Source organism: Mauremys reevesii, linkage group 16 (assembly GCF_016161935.1).
Source record: "Mauremys reevesii isolate NIE-2019 linkage group 16, ASM1616193v1, whole genome shotgun sequence".
In the NCBI taxonomy this organism is placed as follows: Eukaryota; Metazoa; Chordata; order Testudines; family Geoemydidae; genus Mauremys; species Mauremys reevesii.
Window position 1 is genome coordinate 11,788,210 of NC_052638.1, and position 19,798 is coordinate 11,808,007.

Consider the following 19,798-nt stretch of genomic DNA (forward strand, 5'->3'; position numbering starts at 1 on the left):
GAGAAGAAAATTTGACAAAGCCCAATTATGTTTCACAAGCATGCCACACATAATGAGAGCATGTCCTAGCATCTCGAGAAAAAAACACAGCAAAAGGTATTCTGTTTAATCATCTTCATTTTACAAAGCAATCCAGCATTCATGCCTGACACACAGTCTCTCTCAGATATGGTACAGACTGGCTATGTTCCCCCCAAGTTATTTAGTTAGTCACCAACTGAAATTATCTCTCTTGGCTGAAATTCACATGCCAGAGATCAATGAATTCATAGTTATTTTATTCTGGGACTATTTTTTTTTAACATTTGGTTGATTTTGTAAAAATTTTAAATATGCTCAACTAATTTCTTGCACAGTTGAGAGAAGAAATCTACCTCAAAGGTTGGAATGAACTCATTTTATATATCTCTTACTCTTGTAAAGGGTTTAATTACATTAATATGCCCCACACTTTTCTTTCATACTTTAAATTAAGTGTCTCAAATACAGATTTCATTGAGATTGAAACATCCAGTTTAAATGTACCTTAACTGCCAAATGACCAAGCTCATTTGAGGCTTAACATTCAAAAAATATCCACTTTACAGCAGTGGCTCTCAGCCTTTTCAGACTACTGTACCTTTTTCAGGAGTCTGATTTGTCTTGCGTACCACCAAGTTTCACCTCACTTCAAAACTACTTGCTTACAAAAACTGACAAACCTACAAAAAAGTGCCACAGCACACTATCAAGCAATTTTTCAGTACTTCTCATTTGTACCATATAATTATAAAATAAATCAATTGGAATATAAGTATTGTACTTACATTTCAATGTACAGTATATAGAACAGTATAAACCAATCATTATATGAAATTTTAGTTTGTACTGACTTCACTAGTGCTTTTTATGTAGCCTGTTGTAAAACTAGACAAATATCTAGATGAGTTGATGTACCCCCTGGAAAACCTCTGTGTATCCCCTGGTTGAGAACCACTGCTTTACAGTTTCACCTTAGGAAATGTGCCAGAAATAATACCATACATTGTGTTTTATTTTTTATTTAACCTAACTACATATTGGATGTTACTAGCTATTGGGCAATCACAGAATACCTATCATTCATCTGTAAATTAAATACAATAAGAGATATCCCATTTCCCATAATCAAAGTGGAATTGCATCACACCACTAACTCAGCATGCCAAGCCAGGTTTAGGAACACTAACTATTCTTAAGTTTCAGTGTTGTTAAAGTGCCATTTGCTTTCTATTGACTGAAACCTAGCCAACTGCATTGATAAAATGTATTTAGAAAACAGCGGGTTTTGAAGTGCAAACAAACCCATTTAATCTAATCTCAAACTGCAGAGCAGATGTTTGCCTTAAAATATTCATCTAAATGGACGGTCCATATAGATTTTGCCCTTTCTGGCTCCCATCTCTCCCAGCAATATTGATCCACACAAACACCCCAGATACTTTTCAAGCTCAGAAGACAGTAGCGTGTGCATTTAAGAGGAAAAGCAGCGATTGTACCAGCAAGAGAAGATTGGGGGTTGGGGGAAACTGCTACCACATAATGGAGCATTAGGAGGTTCTTCCAAACGAACCTGTGCTGGCTTGGGCAGCGAATACTCGTATTGACACAGTGCCCGGGGGAGTTTCAGCTTCTCCCTTTCGGTGCTGCCAGTGGCCCAGAGAAGCAGCTCAGCGGAAACTCCTGACCTGGAACTGACAGCAGGGACTGGAGCTCTCAGAAGCGGCGGTAAGACCCGGGTCCCTGCTGCCCAAAGCACTCACATGGCCGCTCCTAGGGACCACCGCGCTCCCCTTTGCGGTGCAGATCCGATGCGATGCGAGACCCCCCCCCCACCTCGCCCCGCATTTTAAACCTGAACTCTCCGGGGTGCTGAAAGCCGCCCGGACCGGGGGCCCCCCTCGCCCGAGCTGAAGTGCCGCTGTGTCCGGCTGCACGGACAGAGCAAGCGCCTCCCCTGCCCTCCCCCGTCCGCATCTGCTCTATGCCCGGCTGCAAACCCCGCCGCCACCCGGGGGCGTCCCGCCCGGCCGCGGGGCATGAGGCGGCAGCGGGGCCGTGCAAAGCGGGGTGAGGGCGCGACTCGCACCTGTCCAGGCTCCCCCTGTAAAGTCCAGGGGCCGGGAGAGACCCGCCCCCGCCGCCCCCGGGAGCCCTGCCGCCGCCCAGCCCCCCAGCGCGGCCCGAGCCCCGAACTCACATCCAGGATCACCGAGGTGCCTTTCCGCTGCCCCGCGGGCAGGAAGCCCTGGCCGGCGGCCGCCTGCCCCTCCTGCAGGAGCTCCCTGTCCGAGAGGAGGCTCTTGTCGCTCATCTTGGTGACTATCCAGCGGAGCAGCCCGTCCAGTCCCCTGATCTGCGGCTGCTGCTTGTGGAGGATCTTGTGGACGCTGTCCCTGCAGTAGCGCGCTGCCTGCTCGCACATCTTTCACACAGTCCTCATGCTGGAGCCGGGGGTATTCCCTCCCACCCCGGCTGCATCACCCCTGACAGCGCTGGCTGGCACCGCTGCAAACCCCACCCTGCACACTCACAGGAGGGGAGCAGCCAGGGGCGGATCCAAGGGGCCACATGGGGGGGAGGATGCGGGGGGGACGGGGGGAAGCTGCTTTGTGCTAAATGATAAGCGCTGCAGCCCTCTGCTCACAGCCCCCCAGCTCCTACTAAACCCCATTCAGTTAGAACCCAGCTCCACTCATTACCCCCCACTCCTCTTCCCCAACCAGGGTTAGAACCCAGGAGTCCCGGCTCCCAGCTCCACTCACTACCCCCTACTCCTCTTCCCCACCCAGGGTTAGAACCCAGGAGTCCTGGCTCCCAGCTCCACTCACTACCCCCCCCTCCTCTTCCACAACCAGGGTTAGAACCCAGGAGTCCTGGCTCCCAGCTCCACTCACTACCCCCCACTCCTCTTCCCCAACCAGGGTTAGAACCCAGGAGTCCTGGCTCCCAGCTCCACTCACTACCCCCTACTCCTCTTCCCCAACCAGGGTTAGAACCCAGGAGTCCTGGCTCCCAGCTCCACTCACTACCCCCCACTCCTCTTCCCCAACCAGGGTTAGAACCCAGGAGTCCTGGCTCCCAGCTCTACTCACTAACCCCCCACTCCTCTTCCCCAACCAGGGTTAGAACCCAGGAGTCCTGGCTCCCAGCTCCAATTACTAACCCCCCACTCCTCTTCCCCAACCAGGGTTAGAACCCAGGAGTCCTGGCTCCCAGCTCCACTCACTACCCCCCACTCCTCTTCCACAACCAGGGTTAGAACCCACCGGTCCTGACTCATGTCACGGGGGACCAAATCTGAATCAATGGTGGTGTGACTTGGCACACAGGATCACAATGCCACTCACAGTTGGCCCATTTTGGTTGCTTGGCCCTGCCGATGAAGCTAGAACCTCTCTCAGGCACAAGCTGCTGGAAATGCCTCTACTTGGTCTCCATCTGTCAAGGCTGACTCCCCACTCTGGCACTTCCATTGCAGAAGGTGGGGGCCCACAAGGATTTTTAAAAATTAATATTTGCCACTCCAGGCTTGCATTAAACTCCCCAGGTGACAGCTTTTTTCTGACCTTGGCTTGGTAAATGCTGCCACCACCCAAATGCAAAACCCCTTTTTTTGGAACCCAGGAAGGCGCACTTGGGAATTCCTTCCTGTGGGGTACCCACACAAGCCCTTTCACGCACAGCCCCCTCCAGGGAAGAGCTGAGACATAAAACAAAAGAAATTAGTTGTTGCCACCAGCTAATTAAACAACTTATGCACAAACCTCTTGGGACACTAAAAATCCAACAACAGACTCAAAGGGGAAGTATTTTCCCCCATTTTAAAAAGTTCTAGCCTTCCCATTGGCTCTTTTGTTCAAGTGCCCACTTCCTTTCCTTTACCTGGGGGACTTTGTTAGCCCTTAACAGGTAAAGCAAGCAGAGAACAGCCACCAAGAGGGACTTTACAGCTAACTGGCTGGCTGTCCATAAAAGGGAGCTACCCCGCTTCATTTATCACACCATCATTACTGTGTCAGACCAAAAATTTGACCCCCCCGTTTATGTAGGAAAACCCAGAAAACAACCTACTTCCGCCACCCCACAAAAAACCCTCACAAAACCAGCCAGCTGATTCCACTTGGCTCTTTCTAGAGCTGCTGAACTAATTGCATGGCTCAACTAGACAAATATTCCTAATCCTAGAATTCTGCTTGTAAAAAGACATGCTTTGTGCTGTTTACATCTACAGACCAAAAAGTATTATTTAAAATATTTATAAATCCTTCTGCCAAAGTGCCATAACCCACTTTATCTTCCCTCTGAGCACCCTCTGCACACACACAAAATATTCACAAATTGGAAGGACAATAATGGAGAAAATTAAGACTAGAGATAGACCCAAGCAGCAAAGTGCAGATCCAGACCCTCTCAAAGTAGACCACAGGGAGTCATCTCTAATTAGAAGTGTATTTTTGGGTCAGTACACAGAGCAGCACAGACTGTGTTTTGATGTCAATCCCAGTGAACTTTGTTTTATTTTGTTAATAGTATGTCAGTTAGTATTTTGTTAATAGTATGTCAGTGTGCTGTTTTAAAATGATTTGGCATTATAGATATACATAAATATGCATATATATTTTAAATATTAATGGTGTCCTTCCATGTTACAAGATATCTTGCTTGTAGTTGGCTGAGTTGAGACAGAACTAGGCTTTGCTTCATGATCCTCTAAGACTGGGGAGCTCCAAAACCTTTTAATAGGATTGACTACATCTTAATAGACAGATCATGCTTTTCCATAGCATGGACCACCTCCCCTCCAGTGTGTATATGCAGGGACCACCTACATCAAACATTTGTGGCAGCTACTGCAGTTGCTTGCGTGGAAGACTAATATTAGGAAAGTGTGTATTTTTAAACAGCTGTAATGCAACTTTGTAGCTGGAAGGAAAGAAGCCATCCAGCGGTATATGACCAACCAGTTCTCCATAAATCACCAAGGAGTGCAGAGCACTAGTGGTCCACAGAGCATGATTTTGGAACCACTGCTCAAGGCCATTGGTTCCAAACCACTAAGATAATATGAACACACCAAGCTTTCTTTGAAGGTACTTGGATAGCCATCCTCCTTTTATCTGGCGGTCCTCAGTGCAACCTTAACCCTTATCTTAGAGTCAGGCTCCCACTGAAGTAGACTGCAGCGGTCTTGGACTTCAGTGAGGAGCAAGATTGGGTTCCTTGGTGAAAATTTCATTGCTAAGTTTCTGTCCTGAGCCCTTCATCGCCGCCCACTTAGAGAGTCACAGTGTGTTATAGTCCAAAATACCATAAGAACAGCCATATTGGGTCCACCTAGTCCAGTATCTTGTCTTCTAACAGTGGCCAGTGCCAGCTGCTTCAGAGGGAATGAACAGAACAGGTGATCATCAAGTGATCCATCCCCTGCACCACAGGCCCGATCAGACCTGCACATTAATTGCTCTTTCCTTCTTTCCCTTATCCTTCATTATTATTATTATAATGGGAGCCCACGTGTAGGATTGTATAGTTTATCTACATTAGGGACCACTGCACCAGTGCAGCTACCCCAGAGCAAATCCGAGGCGTAGACATGCAGAACTCTACTTCATTCTTGCTGCATCTTTTCCTTGTTCGAGTGAACCAGGAAGAAACTTGTTATTGTTTCATTTCAGAAGCGTAGGTGCTCAGCTGCTGCTTGAAGACAAGTGATTGGGAGCTCAGTTCTCTCTGCTGGAATAAGCATATAATGGCGGTGAGCTCTGGAAATGCGTTATAAATAGAGCACACGTAAAGACTGGCTGTGGGATACTGCTTTCATCCTCACCACCCCTCATTTAGGTAGCACTTTGCTGCAGTATTCACTTTTTCCCCAGCAGTTGAAAATTAATTAAAAAGTTGAAAAGCTGCAGAGATTTTATGGTGGTTCATTGAAACTGCATGCAATGTGCTAACTGGGCTGCATTCACCTATGGTGAAATTCATTCCTCTGAGAGGACTAGCACGAGGCCTACGCCCCACTTATGTCCTACGTGAGCCTCATGGCAAAGAGACCATAAGATAAGGCATAAGGTTCATATCTTACACTTTCTTTGCACAAGGCTTAAATGGGACTTAAGTGATACACAGGCCTTCTCCTGGCTCTCCGCGAAGCAGTGAATTTCTCCCTTAGAAAATAGCTGCGGTATGGAATTTGATTGGCTGTGTTGCCCATTCTGGGTGGAGTTAAGAGTGGGTTATAGAAGTTGGAGGTGGAATAGATCTATTTGGTCAACTCCAACCCTCCTTGTTAGTGGGGAATTGTCCCACAATGTACACTTTTTTGGCAGTGCCGAGAGATCTGACACTTCTCGAGAGAGATTATTCCACAGCTCAGTAGATTGTGCAGTGGTGATAAATACCATAAACTTCTCCATATACCTAATTATATCCCCTTGTACACTAAATGATTCCACTCTTTCCTTGGTATTTACTTGCTCCAAATATTCATTTGTTTATCCTTCCTCTTTAGCCATCCCTGCTAAATACATATGTGAATAATTCAGTCAATTCATTATCCTATTTTCCATTGCCAGCTTATGATGCTCTCCCATTTACTTATTATTCAAAATTGCTCAATGAATACATTTACAAATAATGTTTTTCTGTGCCTTTTCCTAGCCATTTGTTATCAGTATTCACATGGGAAACTTTGGACTCTATATACAACATGTGGAAAAAAAACACTTCCAACGTAACATGTTCGAAAAAATATTTCAATGATATGAAGTGACATTAGAAAAACATTGGCAATTTCCATGGGGCAGTTAAATTTAACTGTAGGCCAATGTCTTTTTCACATACAGTGCTAATGGGAGCCTTGAATTATGGAGGGAAATAAAATACATATAACCAATGGCTAAACGGCAAAAGGCAAGGAATTCAAAGTGAAATTAGACACTAGACAGCTACATTTTCCAATGGGTTGCAGGATAGTTAGCCAAACAGCTCCCATAAAAGTCGACATGGGTACAGTATGTGGCTACATCCGCATACTCTTTGGAACGTTAGGCAGTGAGCTCTTCCTTCCTGCTGTTGTCAGAAGAAGAATGTAGAAGAATACAAAATGGCCAATGAACTCTAACACAAACTGCCCTCATCCCTAACTATTAACTGTTTCATTGCTGATGCATCCTACACAAATATCTTTGTTATAGGAGCATTACCTTGATGTTTCAATAATTATCTGATCTCACAGCAGATATTTGATGTGCCTACCGTAATGCACCTGACAGTGCATTTTGCCTGCTTTACAGTACCTGGCACTTTAACAAGAAAGCAGTTTATTTTCTCTTGAGAACCCAACATGCAAGGGAGGGGTACCTGATACACTTTTTGTTTTTTCACCAAAGGAGCAGAGAGCGATATTATTGACAGCTGCCGCTCGCTTTGAAAGCTTAATGGATGGAGAGTACCACTTAATTGGAAATAAAACAGAATAAAAAGCAGGGTAAAATCTTCCAACAGACCAGCCTCCTGTAGCCAGCATGCATTTCAATGAAATTAGCAAATGTTAATTATAGACCTAGGCAGAACCAGCAAGATGCACAGAACTGATTTCAGCCTGATCGACCTGCTCTTATCCCGGCCAACTCGAGAGTCCTCATGGAGGTTTTTAATAGCTATTCCCCTCCTGCAGCATCCTCTAAAGCTATTGCAATCAATTATGAGACCACAGGACCCACAGTAAACCAAAAGCAGCAAAAACGAAAATATAGCTATGCCTGCTGTGCTCCTACAAGTATCTTAGGTCAGCCAATTGATCAACTGCCATTTTGTTTTTCATGTTCCTTAGCTAGCAGGACCCTGAAATACTGGATGCTGGTGAGAGGGATGCAGACCAGCAAAAAGACATTTAAAAGCTACAGGTTTGGCTCCACTTTCAGGTCACTGACATGCTATATTGAACTTCCCTATTATTGCACTAACCAGGCACACACATGGTATAATCTGAAATATCACATGCTGATCTCAGACCATTGCAGATACATAGGGCTTCTGATTTCAGGTTTTAAGCAATAAACACTGATAAAATGCCCCTACAAAAAAGAAATCTGTGCTTATCCAATAAACACTAACAAAAACACCAGGAATGTCTAAGGGCTTGTCTACCAGAGCAGCAATGGGGACTACAGGGGTGTGATTTCTAATGCACACTAAAGTGCTGCATATTAGTTGTGTGTGTAAAGCCTGCAGGTGTGCACTAAAGGTTCCTTAGTGTACTTTAATGTAGTGCTGTTTGAAACAGTACTATGTGAAAGTGCACAAGAGAACATTACAAAGAGATTACTCATTACAGTATGCACTACGATTAATGTATAATATATACATGACTCAGTACAGTATGTACAAGAAAGCCCTTGAAAACCCTGATTTTTGACAGCTATATAAAAACTCAAATTGCTAAAAATAAACCCTGAAAAATTACATTAATAAATCCTGAAAAAGAGAAGCCCTAACATACACAATAGGGTAAAGCAAGGACAGACTGACTTTCTAAAGCCTTAGAGAGGTTGTAGTCCCTCTGTAATTAAGACGGACATGTTTTCCCATTATGAGCCCAATTTTACCTGCTTTCCATAAAATCCTCAAGAAAATGTTTCCACTTCAAATTGTGTGTCTGTAATCTGCAACCAGCAGACAATTTTATCACCAGATGTGAGGCCATTCACGCAAGGTTTTTTCTGTGGAAAATCTTCCACCATCCATCCTCAATAGCTGCAGTCTTGCCCGATACCCGGGGCAACCAGAGCTCCTGTTTTCTTCTTCTCAACCACATACCAAGAAGGGACAAGCACACATGGAATCTTCACTCCCTGGGCACTCTCCCTCAGGTGCCAGCTCTTAGCTTCATTGGCTAGACTAGAATCGCTACCAGGAGAAACTCAATACTTCTCTCCTAGTCCCCAAGACAACTCTAAACCACCATGCCCAGTCCCTGAGGGGGATATCTCCTGACGGTATTACTGAGTGGTAGCAAAGTTAAATGAATTCACTCTCCTTTCTCTGCACTGCATCTGGAGGTAACAGGAAGTAGCTCTCCCATTTCTCTAAGTGCCTAGGTCAGAGACACTATCATCCCAACAGCAGCTTTGTCCCAGAGCATGGATGCTGCTGCATCACCCCAGAACTAGCACATTCAACCCACACCCTGCAGAGAGCATATCCCGGTGGAATCTTCAGCACCCTGCCTAGATGAGGTAGTTAGCAGCACAATATTCACCCCTCCCTCAGACTTCTTCTGCGACCCTAGGGCAAGTCCCTTAGCCTCTCTGCACCTCAGTTACCTCATCTGTATAATGGGGATAATAGCACTGCCCTACCTCACAGAGGTGCTCTGAGGGTAAACACACTAACGATTGAGAGGCACTCAGGTAGTATGGTATTGGGGGCATTTAAATACTAAAGATTGAAAACCCCACTGTATTCTAAAGCACTCTACACACTTATGTTGTTATAAACTCACATGTTACCCAGGCTCAGTGCTGCAGCCCTAGAAAGAGACATGCTGGGATGCCTTCACAGTTCTCAGAAGTACGAGAACACCATTCTGGTTCCCCAAAAAAGTGACAAAGCATCACTCTGAACCACTCCAGCATGAATCGAATGCTGCCTCGGCTGCTACAACAGGATACGTTAAATATTTTTCGCTTGGAAAGAACTGTAGTAAATGGTTTCCTTCAGTTCAAGCCCTGCACTTTCCAAGGTAGCTGTTACCTGGGTAAGTTATGCAGATACCAAACGATTGCAAAGGGCACTTACTTCTAATTGGAAATAACAGGTTATCTGAAGAATCTAATGCCTTCTGAAGAGAGAAAGGTCCGAGACAGAGATCAGAAGAAATGTCTGCGTTTCAGCATGAGACACAGAGAAGGCGACTTTCATCTCCCCTTTTGAATTATACTTTTTCCCCCCTTCCACACAGCAGGGAGTTTTATTTAATTAGTAACTTCCAACAGGCAAAGCCTACAGTTTCAGTTAGAGCAAAATGTCAAAGATGACTTACTAATATTTGCTAATGACTGACAGATTAAGGTTAATCCAAGTGTTTGGTATCAAGAAGAAGAAACACCAGACAACCATCACATTAGGAAGAACAGGGCTACAGATGCAGCGTTACTTTGTCTAAGCAATACGAGTATTAACATTGAGGTTCAGGATAGAGTATATGGGAGAACTGAGACCAGGTCTGAACTTAATTTTAAGGACTGTCTCACTACATCTGCACATCGTGAAAAGATAGTACTTTGGTTTCATTTTCTGTGCCCCTCCTAAATTACATCCAGCCCTCCTTGTTTTGAGACTCAGCACGTGTGACATTCTTCAGCCCTATCTCTACAAAATGGGTGAGAGGAATCAGGCTGGACTGATGGAGGATGGGAAGTGAGCTGAGATAGGCTGTTTCAGGCTGGCTCAACCTGGAGTGTGAAATTCACTCCAGGGCAGAGAGTCAGCTCCATGCCTCTGGTCTGATCAAGTTCCACTTATGGCCTATTTTGAGCATTTTGCTGGCTTTCCTGCAGGAGGATAAATGAACGAACCTGGAATATGAACACGACGATATCAAGCAGAGCACTACAGGGTTAAAAAAAAAAAAAGATTTTCTATTAAGTTTTGAAAAAATATCTCATTTAGTTTGAAATGTTTCCCTTTATTGTTTAGGTTAAGCCCAAAACAACAATTCTCTGCCCCATTTTCAAGAGCAAAAGTGAACCCACCAAACTTTTCAGATTTCAAGAACCAAAAAAGTTTGCAGTTTTCTATTTTTCATTTAAAAAGGGAAGTTAGGGTTAAAGTAAACTTGCTATGAATTTTTCCATGTTGGTTAAAAAGCCATTTTCATCAAAAATTATTTTGACCAAAAAAACCCAAAAAATTGACCAGCTCTTCCAAGCACTAAAACAAGAAAGTGTTTTAGGAGCAGACCTGTGGCCACAGAGAACATGAGTAGCATTTCCTGACTGATAACATGATCACAAGGCAATGGAGGCATTCAAAACCATAGGGATGTAATTTAAAAAAAAAATGAAACAGGTAACCTAATGAAACCTGGTCTGGTGATAACTGTAGCCATTCAAGGATGATCTCAATCTCTAGAACTAAATCATGTGTGTTTCATGCTCTTTAACTTGTTTGGCAACATCACACTTATTGTAGACGATCATAAACAATTTCCTTTGCCCACAAAAGTTAGTGTCATCACTGTCTAAAGCACTATACATGATATGGGCCATATAACTAAGAATAAGTTCTAGAAACTTGTTTCATACACAACCATTTTAAAAGACATATTATTTAAATGAAAAAAATGGACTTCACTGGGTTTCACCATGAAACAACTGAAGTCATGACTTGGTTTCCCCGACTTTTCTCTGATTCACTAAGCAGGGGGTTTAAAGCTATGGTGTGCGCCTCCCTAGGCACGCGGAGGAACGTTCAGCGGAGCAAACAGCAATACCAGGCAGTTTGTGCTAGCCCTGCATGGCAGGGCCGAGGCCACCCACACCCCCACAGGGGGCAGGGAGGGAGCACCACCTTCACTCCGACTCACCTCAGCAGGTCACCTAGTCTGTGGGTTGGTGTCAACATCCACTGTGGCTGCACTGATTTCCACTCCTGGCAGCCTCCACACCCAGCACTGGCTCCAGCCCCAGAGACTGTCGCATGCGCCTTCCCCCAAGCGGGGAAGGGCAGAGGGGCAGGTAATGGCCCTGCCCTAGCGATGCAGCCTGGCTGCAACATACAAGCAGCCTGCTGCTGAACTTTTAGTACCTGGGCTGTACCATTGGTAAGTATCTGTGTATTTGAAACTTACAGGTTACTCCCAAGGGAATTCTGCACCACTGTGCAGCCACAGAATTAATGTGTCCCACAGATTGTTTTTTCTCTGCAGAGAAAATACATTCTGCTGAAGAGGCTCTGCAGTTATGCCTTTCACCCACCAGCAGCTGCTGTGGCACCAACAGTGATTTGGGGCTGCAGGGCCACATGGGTGGCTAAGTGGGGGTTAGGGCCACATGGAGATGGCAGTTGAGTGGGGGGTGCAGGACCACATGGGGACATGGGAAAATTGGCTGAATGAAGGGGGCAGAGACACATGGGGACAGGGGCAGATGTGCCTGACTGAATGAGAGAGGCTAGGGGTCAGCCAGGATCTGCATGGGGGAGTATCCCAAATCCCTAACAATCCCTCCCCGCAAAAAAACCTTTCCATGATTTTCCCACCCACACCCAACAACCCTCCAGAGGTTCACTCCCAGGCTCCTTCCCAGCAATTATTTTTCTCTTGCTCAGCTCCTCCATTGCCCCTGATTCCCCCAAGCCTTTGCATTGCTTCTGAGGCATGCAGAAAATATGTTTCTGTATTGTAGTTGAAATAAATTACTCAACGTTCTGTATTAATATGCCTAGTAAGGAATCTATTTGTCAAAAAACATTTCCTGAATCTTTTTTGTTGTTGTTGTTGTTGTCTGTATTGTTACAGACCTACTTGCTGACAGGTATTTTGAAATAAATTACCAAAATAATTGAAACTGGCGTGATTACATTGTGTTGTTTTGATAAATAAAATATGCAGAATTTTTAAATACTGTTCACAGATTTCCCCCAGGAGTAACAGATGTAGGTAATTGAATTAAAAAGTGTGTTAAGGTCTCTGGTAGGTTTATGAGTAGGCTATCAAGCAGACTTTTGCATGAGTCTATTTTTGTCTGGGTTTGGGGGGGCAGAGGTGCAACCAAAAATTGTAGCTAAAAGGGGGAGCTCAGCTCAAAAAGTTTGAAAACCTCTGCCCTAAAGAGTACAACATAGACTGCTTTTGTATGAAGGATTTCTACATGGGACTGTGAATCCCACTCCCATACTGGTATGAGTCTTGTATTGATTTCATAAGCAGCAAGATTTTGGGTCCAATCTTGCACCAACTAAGAGTAGGTTAGATAAATGTCTATCAGGGATGGTCTAGACAGTATATTTGGTCATGTCATGAGGGCAAGGGACTGGACTCAATGACCTCTCAAGGTCCCTTCCAATCCTAGAATCTATGAAGTCCATGGGATTTTTGCCACTCCTCTAAGTGGGAGAAGGATCAGACCCATTGTTTGTTATATCATTGGAATTCCTTGCATGTTACTCAATGTTATTTAGCACATATCTTTCATATGAATTGCTCTGTTGATCCTTGCAAAATAAAGAAGTTGAGAAAACTGAATGCAATAAAACCAAAACCTAAACCTAAATGGTTATTTGACATTAAAAAAAATCCTCATTTTCTAGAAGACAGACATTTTATTATTAAAGAGGTCTTTTTTCTCTCTTGCTTCAAAGATCCATTTGTCAACACAGTGGGACTAGTACTCAGCTATACAGGGCCAGAGCCTGCAAACACTTAGCTGTATGTTTTATTTTGTTTTCATGAACAGTCTAGCAAATGTCCATGGGACTGCTCACATTGATAAAGTTAAGCAACTGCACAAGTGTGTGTAAGATTCGGGCCATACTCTTTATACAGCCTGTAGCTAAGATCTTGTTTGTTTGCTTAAAGATTCAGATTCAAATTCTATTAAGTTCCTGGGTTAATACAATGTCACGATTGGCCGCATTAGTATAACCACCATACACAAGGGCTAGAATTTTACTCAAATACCAAATTTTGAAAATATCAAACTATAACTAACACAAGGTTAAGATGTATTCATCATTATGTTGCATAACTGAGGAAAAACAGGAAGAATGTAGGCAGATTGTGTGTGTGTTATATATGTTTATTATCTCTAGAAATAAAACAAGATTGTCTTTTCAAAAATACACACACAAGCAGCTCACCAAAAAGTTTTCCTCGTGCTGTTCCTCTCATGCCTTGTCTTGAAAATGTCAATATCAATCCCAACTCCTCTTGCTAAGGAACAGTTTGACATGGTATTGCAGAATTGGATACATTTTAAAGTTTACTGGAAATATGTTGCAATAAAAAGAGTACTCCTGAACTCCCACTCGAAACCTGATCTGAACTCAAAATAGACTATAGAGGTTCCAAAAAAAACCAAAAAAAAAGTTCTTATTCCTCTTCTCTCCCCCAATGTTTCTTAAATTGTGGCTTTGGGAGTACAAAAAGATTGCAGAAAAATTGTTCACAATACTCCTGGCCCAACCTGAACTCCCTTAAGACGACCTATTTTTATGCATTTGCAGATCAGTTTTGCAAGCTTTCTGGTATGCATAACAAAGACAAGCCTAGCCAAAGATACTTAACATTTTAAAATCCATTTATCACTGGAAACATATAGAGAGAATTCAGAAGCAATCTGTCACTGGATTCCTTCCCCTGAGTACCCCTAGACCCTGGGCAGAGCCTCTTTACTCACAAGGCCTCTACTCTGTCATGTTTGGGTGTTCCACCACACCAGCCCAGTTGTTAGAGACTCAGTCCACCCCTTCCTGGGTTGTCAACTAACTAAAAGAACTTAACACAAAAGTCGTCCCACAGGTGGGCTAAGACCCTCTTTTTAAAAGAGCTTCTGTTAAGCTGTGTCCACAATTGGCTCACAGGCTAATATGGAGAAATAATGCCATCAAAGGTGGATCAGAATCAGGCCCTCCCTTCCTTCATGAAGGGACCATCAGGCAGTGATCATCCAAGGAGTTCTTGCCTTCCAACAGCCCTCTCTCCAAAAACTGGAGGGCTGCTTTGCTCTCTCTGGTCTACCACCGATGGTGCTCTTTATTTCCCTTTTTAAGCTCCTCCCTCCAGGCTGACATCACTCACAGGTGTGGTAGGATATGGCCAACTGATCTCACACCAGCTCATTAACTTGGTGTTGCCCAGTATGGGGTTTCATAGAATCATAGGACTGGAAGGGACCTCGAGAGGTCATCTACTTCGGTCTCCTGCACTCATGGCAGGACTAAGTATTATCTAAACCATCCCTGACAGGTGTTTGTCTAACATGTTCTTTGAAATCTCCAATGATGGAGATTCCACATCTTCCCTAGTCAATTTATTTCAGTGTTTAACCACCCTGAAAATTAGGACGTTTTTCCTAATGTCCAACCTAAACCTCCCTTGCCACAATTTAAGCCCATTGCTTCTTGTCCTAGCCTCAGAGGTTAACAAGAACAATTATTCTCCTTCTTCCTTGTAACAACCTTTTATGTACTTAAAAACGTATGTCCTCTCTCAGTCTTCTCTTTTCCAGACTAAACTAACCCAATTTTTTTCAATCTTCCCTCACAGGTCATGTTTTCTAGACCTTTAATCATTTTTGTTACTCTTCTCTGGACTTTTTCCAATTTGTCCACATCTTTCCTGAAATGTGGCGCCCAGAACTGGACACAATACTCCAGTTGAGGCCTAATCAGTGCAGAGTAAAGCAGAAGAATTACTTCTCGTGTCTTGCTTACAACATTCCTGCTAATACATCCCAGAATGATGTTCGCTTTTTTTGCAACAGTGTTACACTGTTGACTCATATTTAGCTTGTGATCCACTATGACCCCCAGATCCCTTTCTGCAGTACTTCTTCCTAGGCAGTCATTTCCCATTTTGTATGTGTGCAACTGATTGTTCCTTTCTAAGTGCATTTGTCCTTATTGAATTTCATCCTGTTTACTACTTCAGACCATTTCTCCAGTTTGTCCAGATCATATTGAATTATAATCCTAGCCCCCAAAGCACTTGCAACCCCTCCCTGCTTAGTATCATCCGCAAACTTTATAAGTGCACTCTCTATGCCATTATCAAAATCACCGATGAAGATATTGAACAGAACCAGACCTAGAACTGATCCCTGTAGGACCCCAGTCGTTATGCCCTTCCAACATGACTGTGAACCACTAATAACTATTCCCAGACAGTAGTTTTCCAACTAGTTATGCACCCACCTTATAGCAGCTCCATCTAGGTTGCATTTCCCTAGGCTGTTTATGAGGTCACAGTATCAAAAGCTTTACTAAAGTCAAGATATACCATGTCTACCACTTCCCCCCATCCACAAGGCTTGTTACCCTGTCAAAGAAAGCTATCAGGTTGGTTTGACACCATTTGTTCTTGACAAATCCATGCTGACTGTTACTTATCCCCTTATTATCTTCTAGACGTTTGCAAATTGATTGCTTAATTATTTGCTCCATTATCTTTCCGGGTACTGAAGTTAAGCTGACTGGTCTGGAATTCCCTGGGTTGTTCTTATTTCTCTTTCTTTATAGGTTGGCACTATATTTTCCCTTTTCCAGTCTTCTGTAATCTCTCCCATCTTCCAAATATGACTTTTCCAAGATAATCGCTAATGGCTCAGATATCTCCTCAGTCAGCTCCTTGAATATTCTAGGATGCATTTCATCAGGCCCTGGTGACTTGAAAACATCTAACTTGTCTAAGGGCACATCTTCACTGGCAGCGCTTTAACATGGCTTGTGTAGTCGCAGCAGAGTGCTGGGAGAGAGCACTCTACAAAAACCCACCTCCGCGAGGGACAGCGCTGGTGCACTGTCCTCACTGGCACTTTACAGCGCTGAAACCTGCAGCACTCAGAGGGGGTGTTTTTTCACACCTCTGAGTGAGAAAGTTGTAGCACAGTAAAGTGCCAATGTAGACAAGCCCTAAGTAATTTTTAACTTGTTCTTTCCCTATTTTAGCCTCTGATCCTACCTCATTTTCGCTGGCATTCACTATGTTAGACGTCCAATCACCACCAACCTACTTGGTGAAAACCGAACCAAAGTAGTCATTAAGCACCTCTGCCATTTCCACATTTTCTGTTGTTGTTCCCCATTAAGTAACTGGCCTACCCTGTCCTTGGTCTTCCTCTTACTTCTAATGTATTTATAGAATGTTTTCTTATTACCCTTTGTCTCTGGCTAGTTTGAGCTCATTTTGTGCCTTGGCTTTTCTAATTTTGTCCCTACATACTTGTGTTATTTGTTTATATTCATCCTTTGTAATTTGACCTAGTTTCTACTTTTTGCAGGTTTGTATACCCCAGCACACAACCCCTCATTCCAAAGTGAGTTGGGGTGGGTGGGCGGGTGGGGGTGTGAGAGAGAGAAATAGCCCACTTAAATTTGAATGGCCTTATTTAAGATGGAATTGATGTTAAAGTGTTAAGCAGCTTTTTGCTTTGAGATGAAGCCACAGAGTTTGAGGCCAGAAGGGACCACAAAATCATCCAGCCCAATCTCCTGTGTATTACAGGACACCACCAAACAGCACCCAGCAACCAGTACTTAAAATGGGGGCTGGGGCCACCAAGGATCAGAGACCCAGCCAAAAAAAATTATTATTTTTTTGGCTCAAGTGGGGTCGCTAAGAGGTGAACTTTAAGCATTGCTTTGCCAGAGCTGCTACTCCCAGACTATGATAGAACCACCCCATTTTTTTTTCAAGACCACTTTAAGCACTCTCACCTACCCCCGCTCCCACCAAGTCCAACAACCAGAATTAGATCAAAGCGCAGTAGAACCTCAGACCTACAAACTCCTTGGGAATGGAGGTTGTTTGTAACTCTGAACAAAACGTTATGATTGTTCTTTCAAAAGTTTGCAAATGAACATTGATTTAATTCAGCTTTGAAACTTTATTATCTAGAAGAAAAATGCTACTTTTAACCACCTTAATTTAGACAAAACAAGCACAGAAACAGTTTCCTTACCTTGTCAAATCTTTTTCCTAAAAGAAACTCTTTTTTGTAATAGTTTACATTTCACAGAGTACTGTATTTTTTTTTTTTAGGGGGTTGGGAGGATGTCTTTGCTGCTGTCAGATTGCATACTTCCAGTTCCAAATGAGGTGTGTGGTTGACTGGTCAGTTTGCAACTCTGAGGTTCTATTGTATTACAGCCATCAGAAGATTAAACCATTACGTGCCAAAGGCAGAGAACAGGAGAGACCGAGGTGCATCGATGGAATATAGGGCCTGACTTCTGACATAATTAAGGCCTTGCCTCAATCACAGACTGAATTTTTATGCAGATGAGGGCTGATGAAATTTTACCCAGGCCAGAATTCAGTCACTAGTATAAGATTGTACCAGGTCGCCCATATCTAGGGTATATTGCACCCTTACTTTGCCCACAGCTCTGAAAGGAGTTGTTGCAAAGTGGAGTAAGGGAGAATTATCCCCTATAAGATCCATGTACACAGACCACAGCATGTGCCACTTTAGGATACCACCCATTGCAAGAAGACTGATCCTCCCAAGATCCTGAATGGCCAAGATTCTAGACTTGATCACCCTGGGGGAAAGGAAGAGACAGCACCAACACCTGCTACAATCCTTCTTGTAACCAAAGATACCCTCTGGCTAGAAGGGGAGAAGTTCTATCTAGTCCTCCACTGCAGTACAATTCCTACACACAACAGAGCCAAAGTCTGAACCTTTTCACCTTAAGTAGTTTTCTTTTTCTTTTGATCTTACAGGAGACATCCTGAAGGCTATTTGCCTTTAGGGTGGGAGTGTGGTAGGATGTTTGTATGTTTAAGATCCTGTTAAAGCCACAATGGGAAGGTGCCCATAGAAATCATAATTCTGTGTCTGTTCCTAGCAATGTGTTAGTTTTCCACAGAAACAAAATTGACATTGCTCAGTGAAAAGCTCCTGAACTACCTTGTAAATTTATACTTTAATGTTTATGTTGGGGAGAAGAAAAAGAAGTCAGCCACTATAATTACAGTGAATTTCCAGCAGGAAAACAAAGATTTTAGCCAAGCCCAAAAGGTCTCACCTAGCTAAAGATTGCATCACTGCAGTGAGAAAAATTTCATTGATTGTGGCCTGCAACAAAATTGACAAGCTGCCTCCTTGAACTGCCTGTTTTACAATCCTGTCTCCTGACTTGTAATAGACATTACTTTGACCTCAGTTTGATAATTACATTGTGTAACTCTTAACTGATTTGAGAGAGTTTGTAGTAGTTTCAGTCTTAGTGAACACATATGATTTTACTCTTGCATATTTATTACTTTAAATAATAGTCATAAAAAGCACGAGTCTTTTTTTCTTCTATAGCTATTATGGTTCAAGTCTATTGATAACCTAGGTTAATCAGCAACTCCAACTCTGAGCCTGAAGTGCTCTCCTTAACCAATACTTTGGCTCTGACGTTCATTATACCATGCCTTATGAGTGATATATTCTACTGCTAACTAATAAAACCCATCAGTCCAGTATTTTTCCTGAGTACAAGAGCTAGATGACAATTTTCTATCAAAGTGCTTGTTCATTTAGTGGAAAACAGCGATTTTATCACAATGGAAATCCTTGTTGGAAATAGCCTATTTATTTAAATAAAAAAGGATTTCTTGGGGAAAAAATAATTTTGTGTTTAATTTTTGGCAACTGAAAAACGTCAGTCTATGAGAACTTTCAGTAAAACCAAAATTTTTCCTGACCAGTCACAACTTTTTGGTTTCCCACAGACAAAACTTTGGGTTTTCAGTTTTTTGACCAAAATAAAACAAACAAACAAACTTGTAGTAAAATGAACTGTAATTTTTTTTAAACTGGTGCAAACACCTCTGTAGGTACCCTTGCTTTGGGTTAGCTTAAACCTGACCCTAACTAACTGGCTCAGGCCATGTGTAGGAGTATGTTTACACAACAGATCCTTCGTTGGCATAGCTATGCAAGCATAGCCACTTAGTTTAGATGTAGCCTACACCAACAGATGGAGTTTTTCTGTCAGTGTTGGAATACCATCTCCCCGAACGACATTAGTTATGGTGACAGAAGCACTTTTCCATTGA

At 43.2% G+C, this 19,798-nt stretch overlaps 1 protein-coding gene across 6 annotated transcripts in view; it reads right to left on the reverse strand.

Moving 5' to 3' along the window:
* Window positions 1-19,798, reverse strand: part of NECAB2 (N-terminal EF-hand calcium binding protein 2) — a 355,015-nt gene that overhangs the window by 294,484 nt on the left and 40,733 nt on the right. For 2 of the 6 annotated variants that reach the window (XM_039503541.1, XM_039503540.1), the window contains exon 1: window positions 2,219-2,482. The exons of the other annotated variants lie outside the window; for them this stretch is intronic. In XM_039503541.1, the coding sequence (XP_039359475.1) occupies window positions 2,219-2,443 (225 nt within the window). In that variant the 5' untranslated portion in view covers window positions 2,444-2,482. Of the gene's footprint in view, window positions 1-2,218; window positions 2,483-19,798 lie in introns of those variants that run through there. 6 annotated transcript variants of the gene reach the window in all.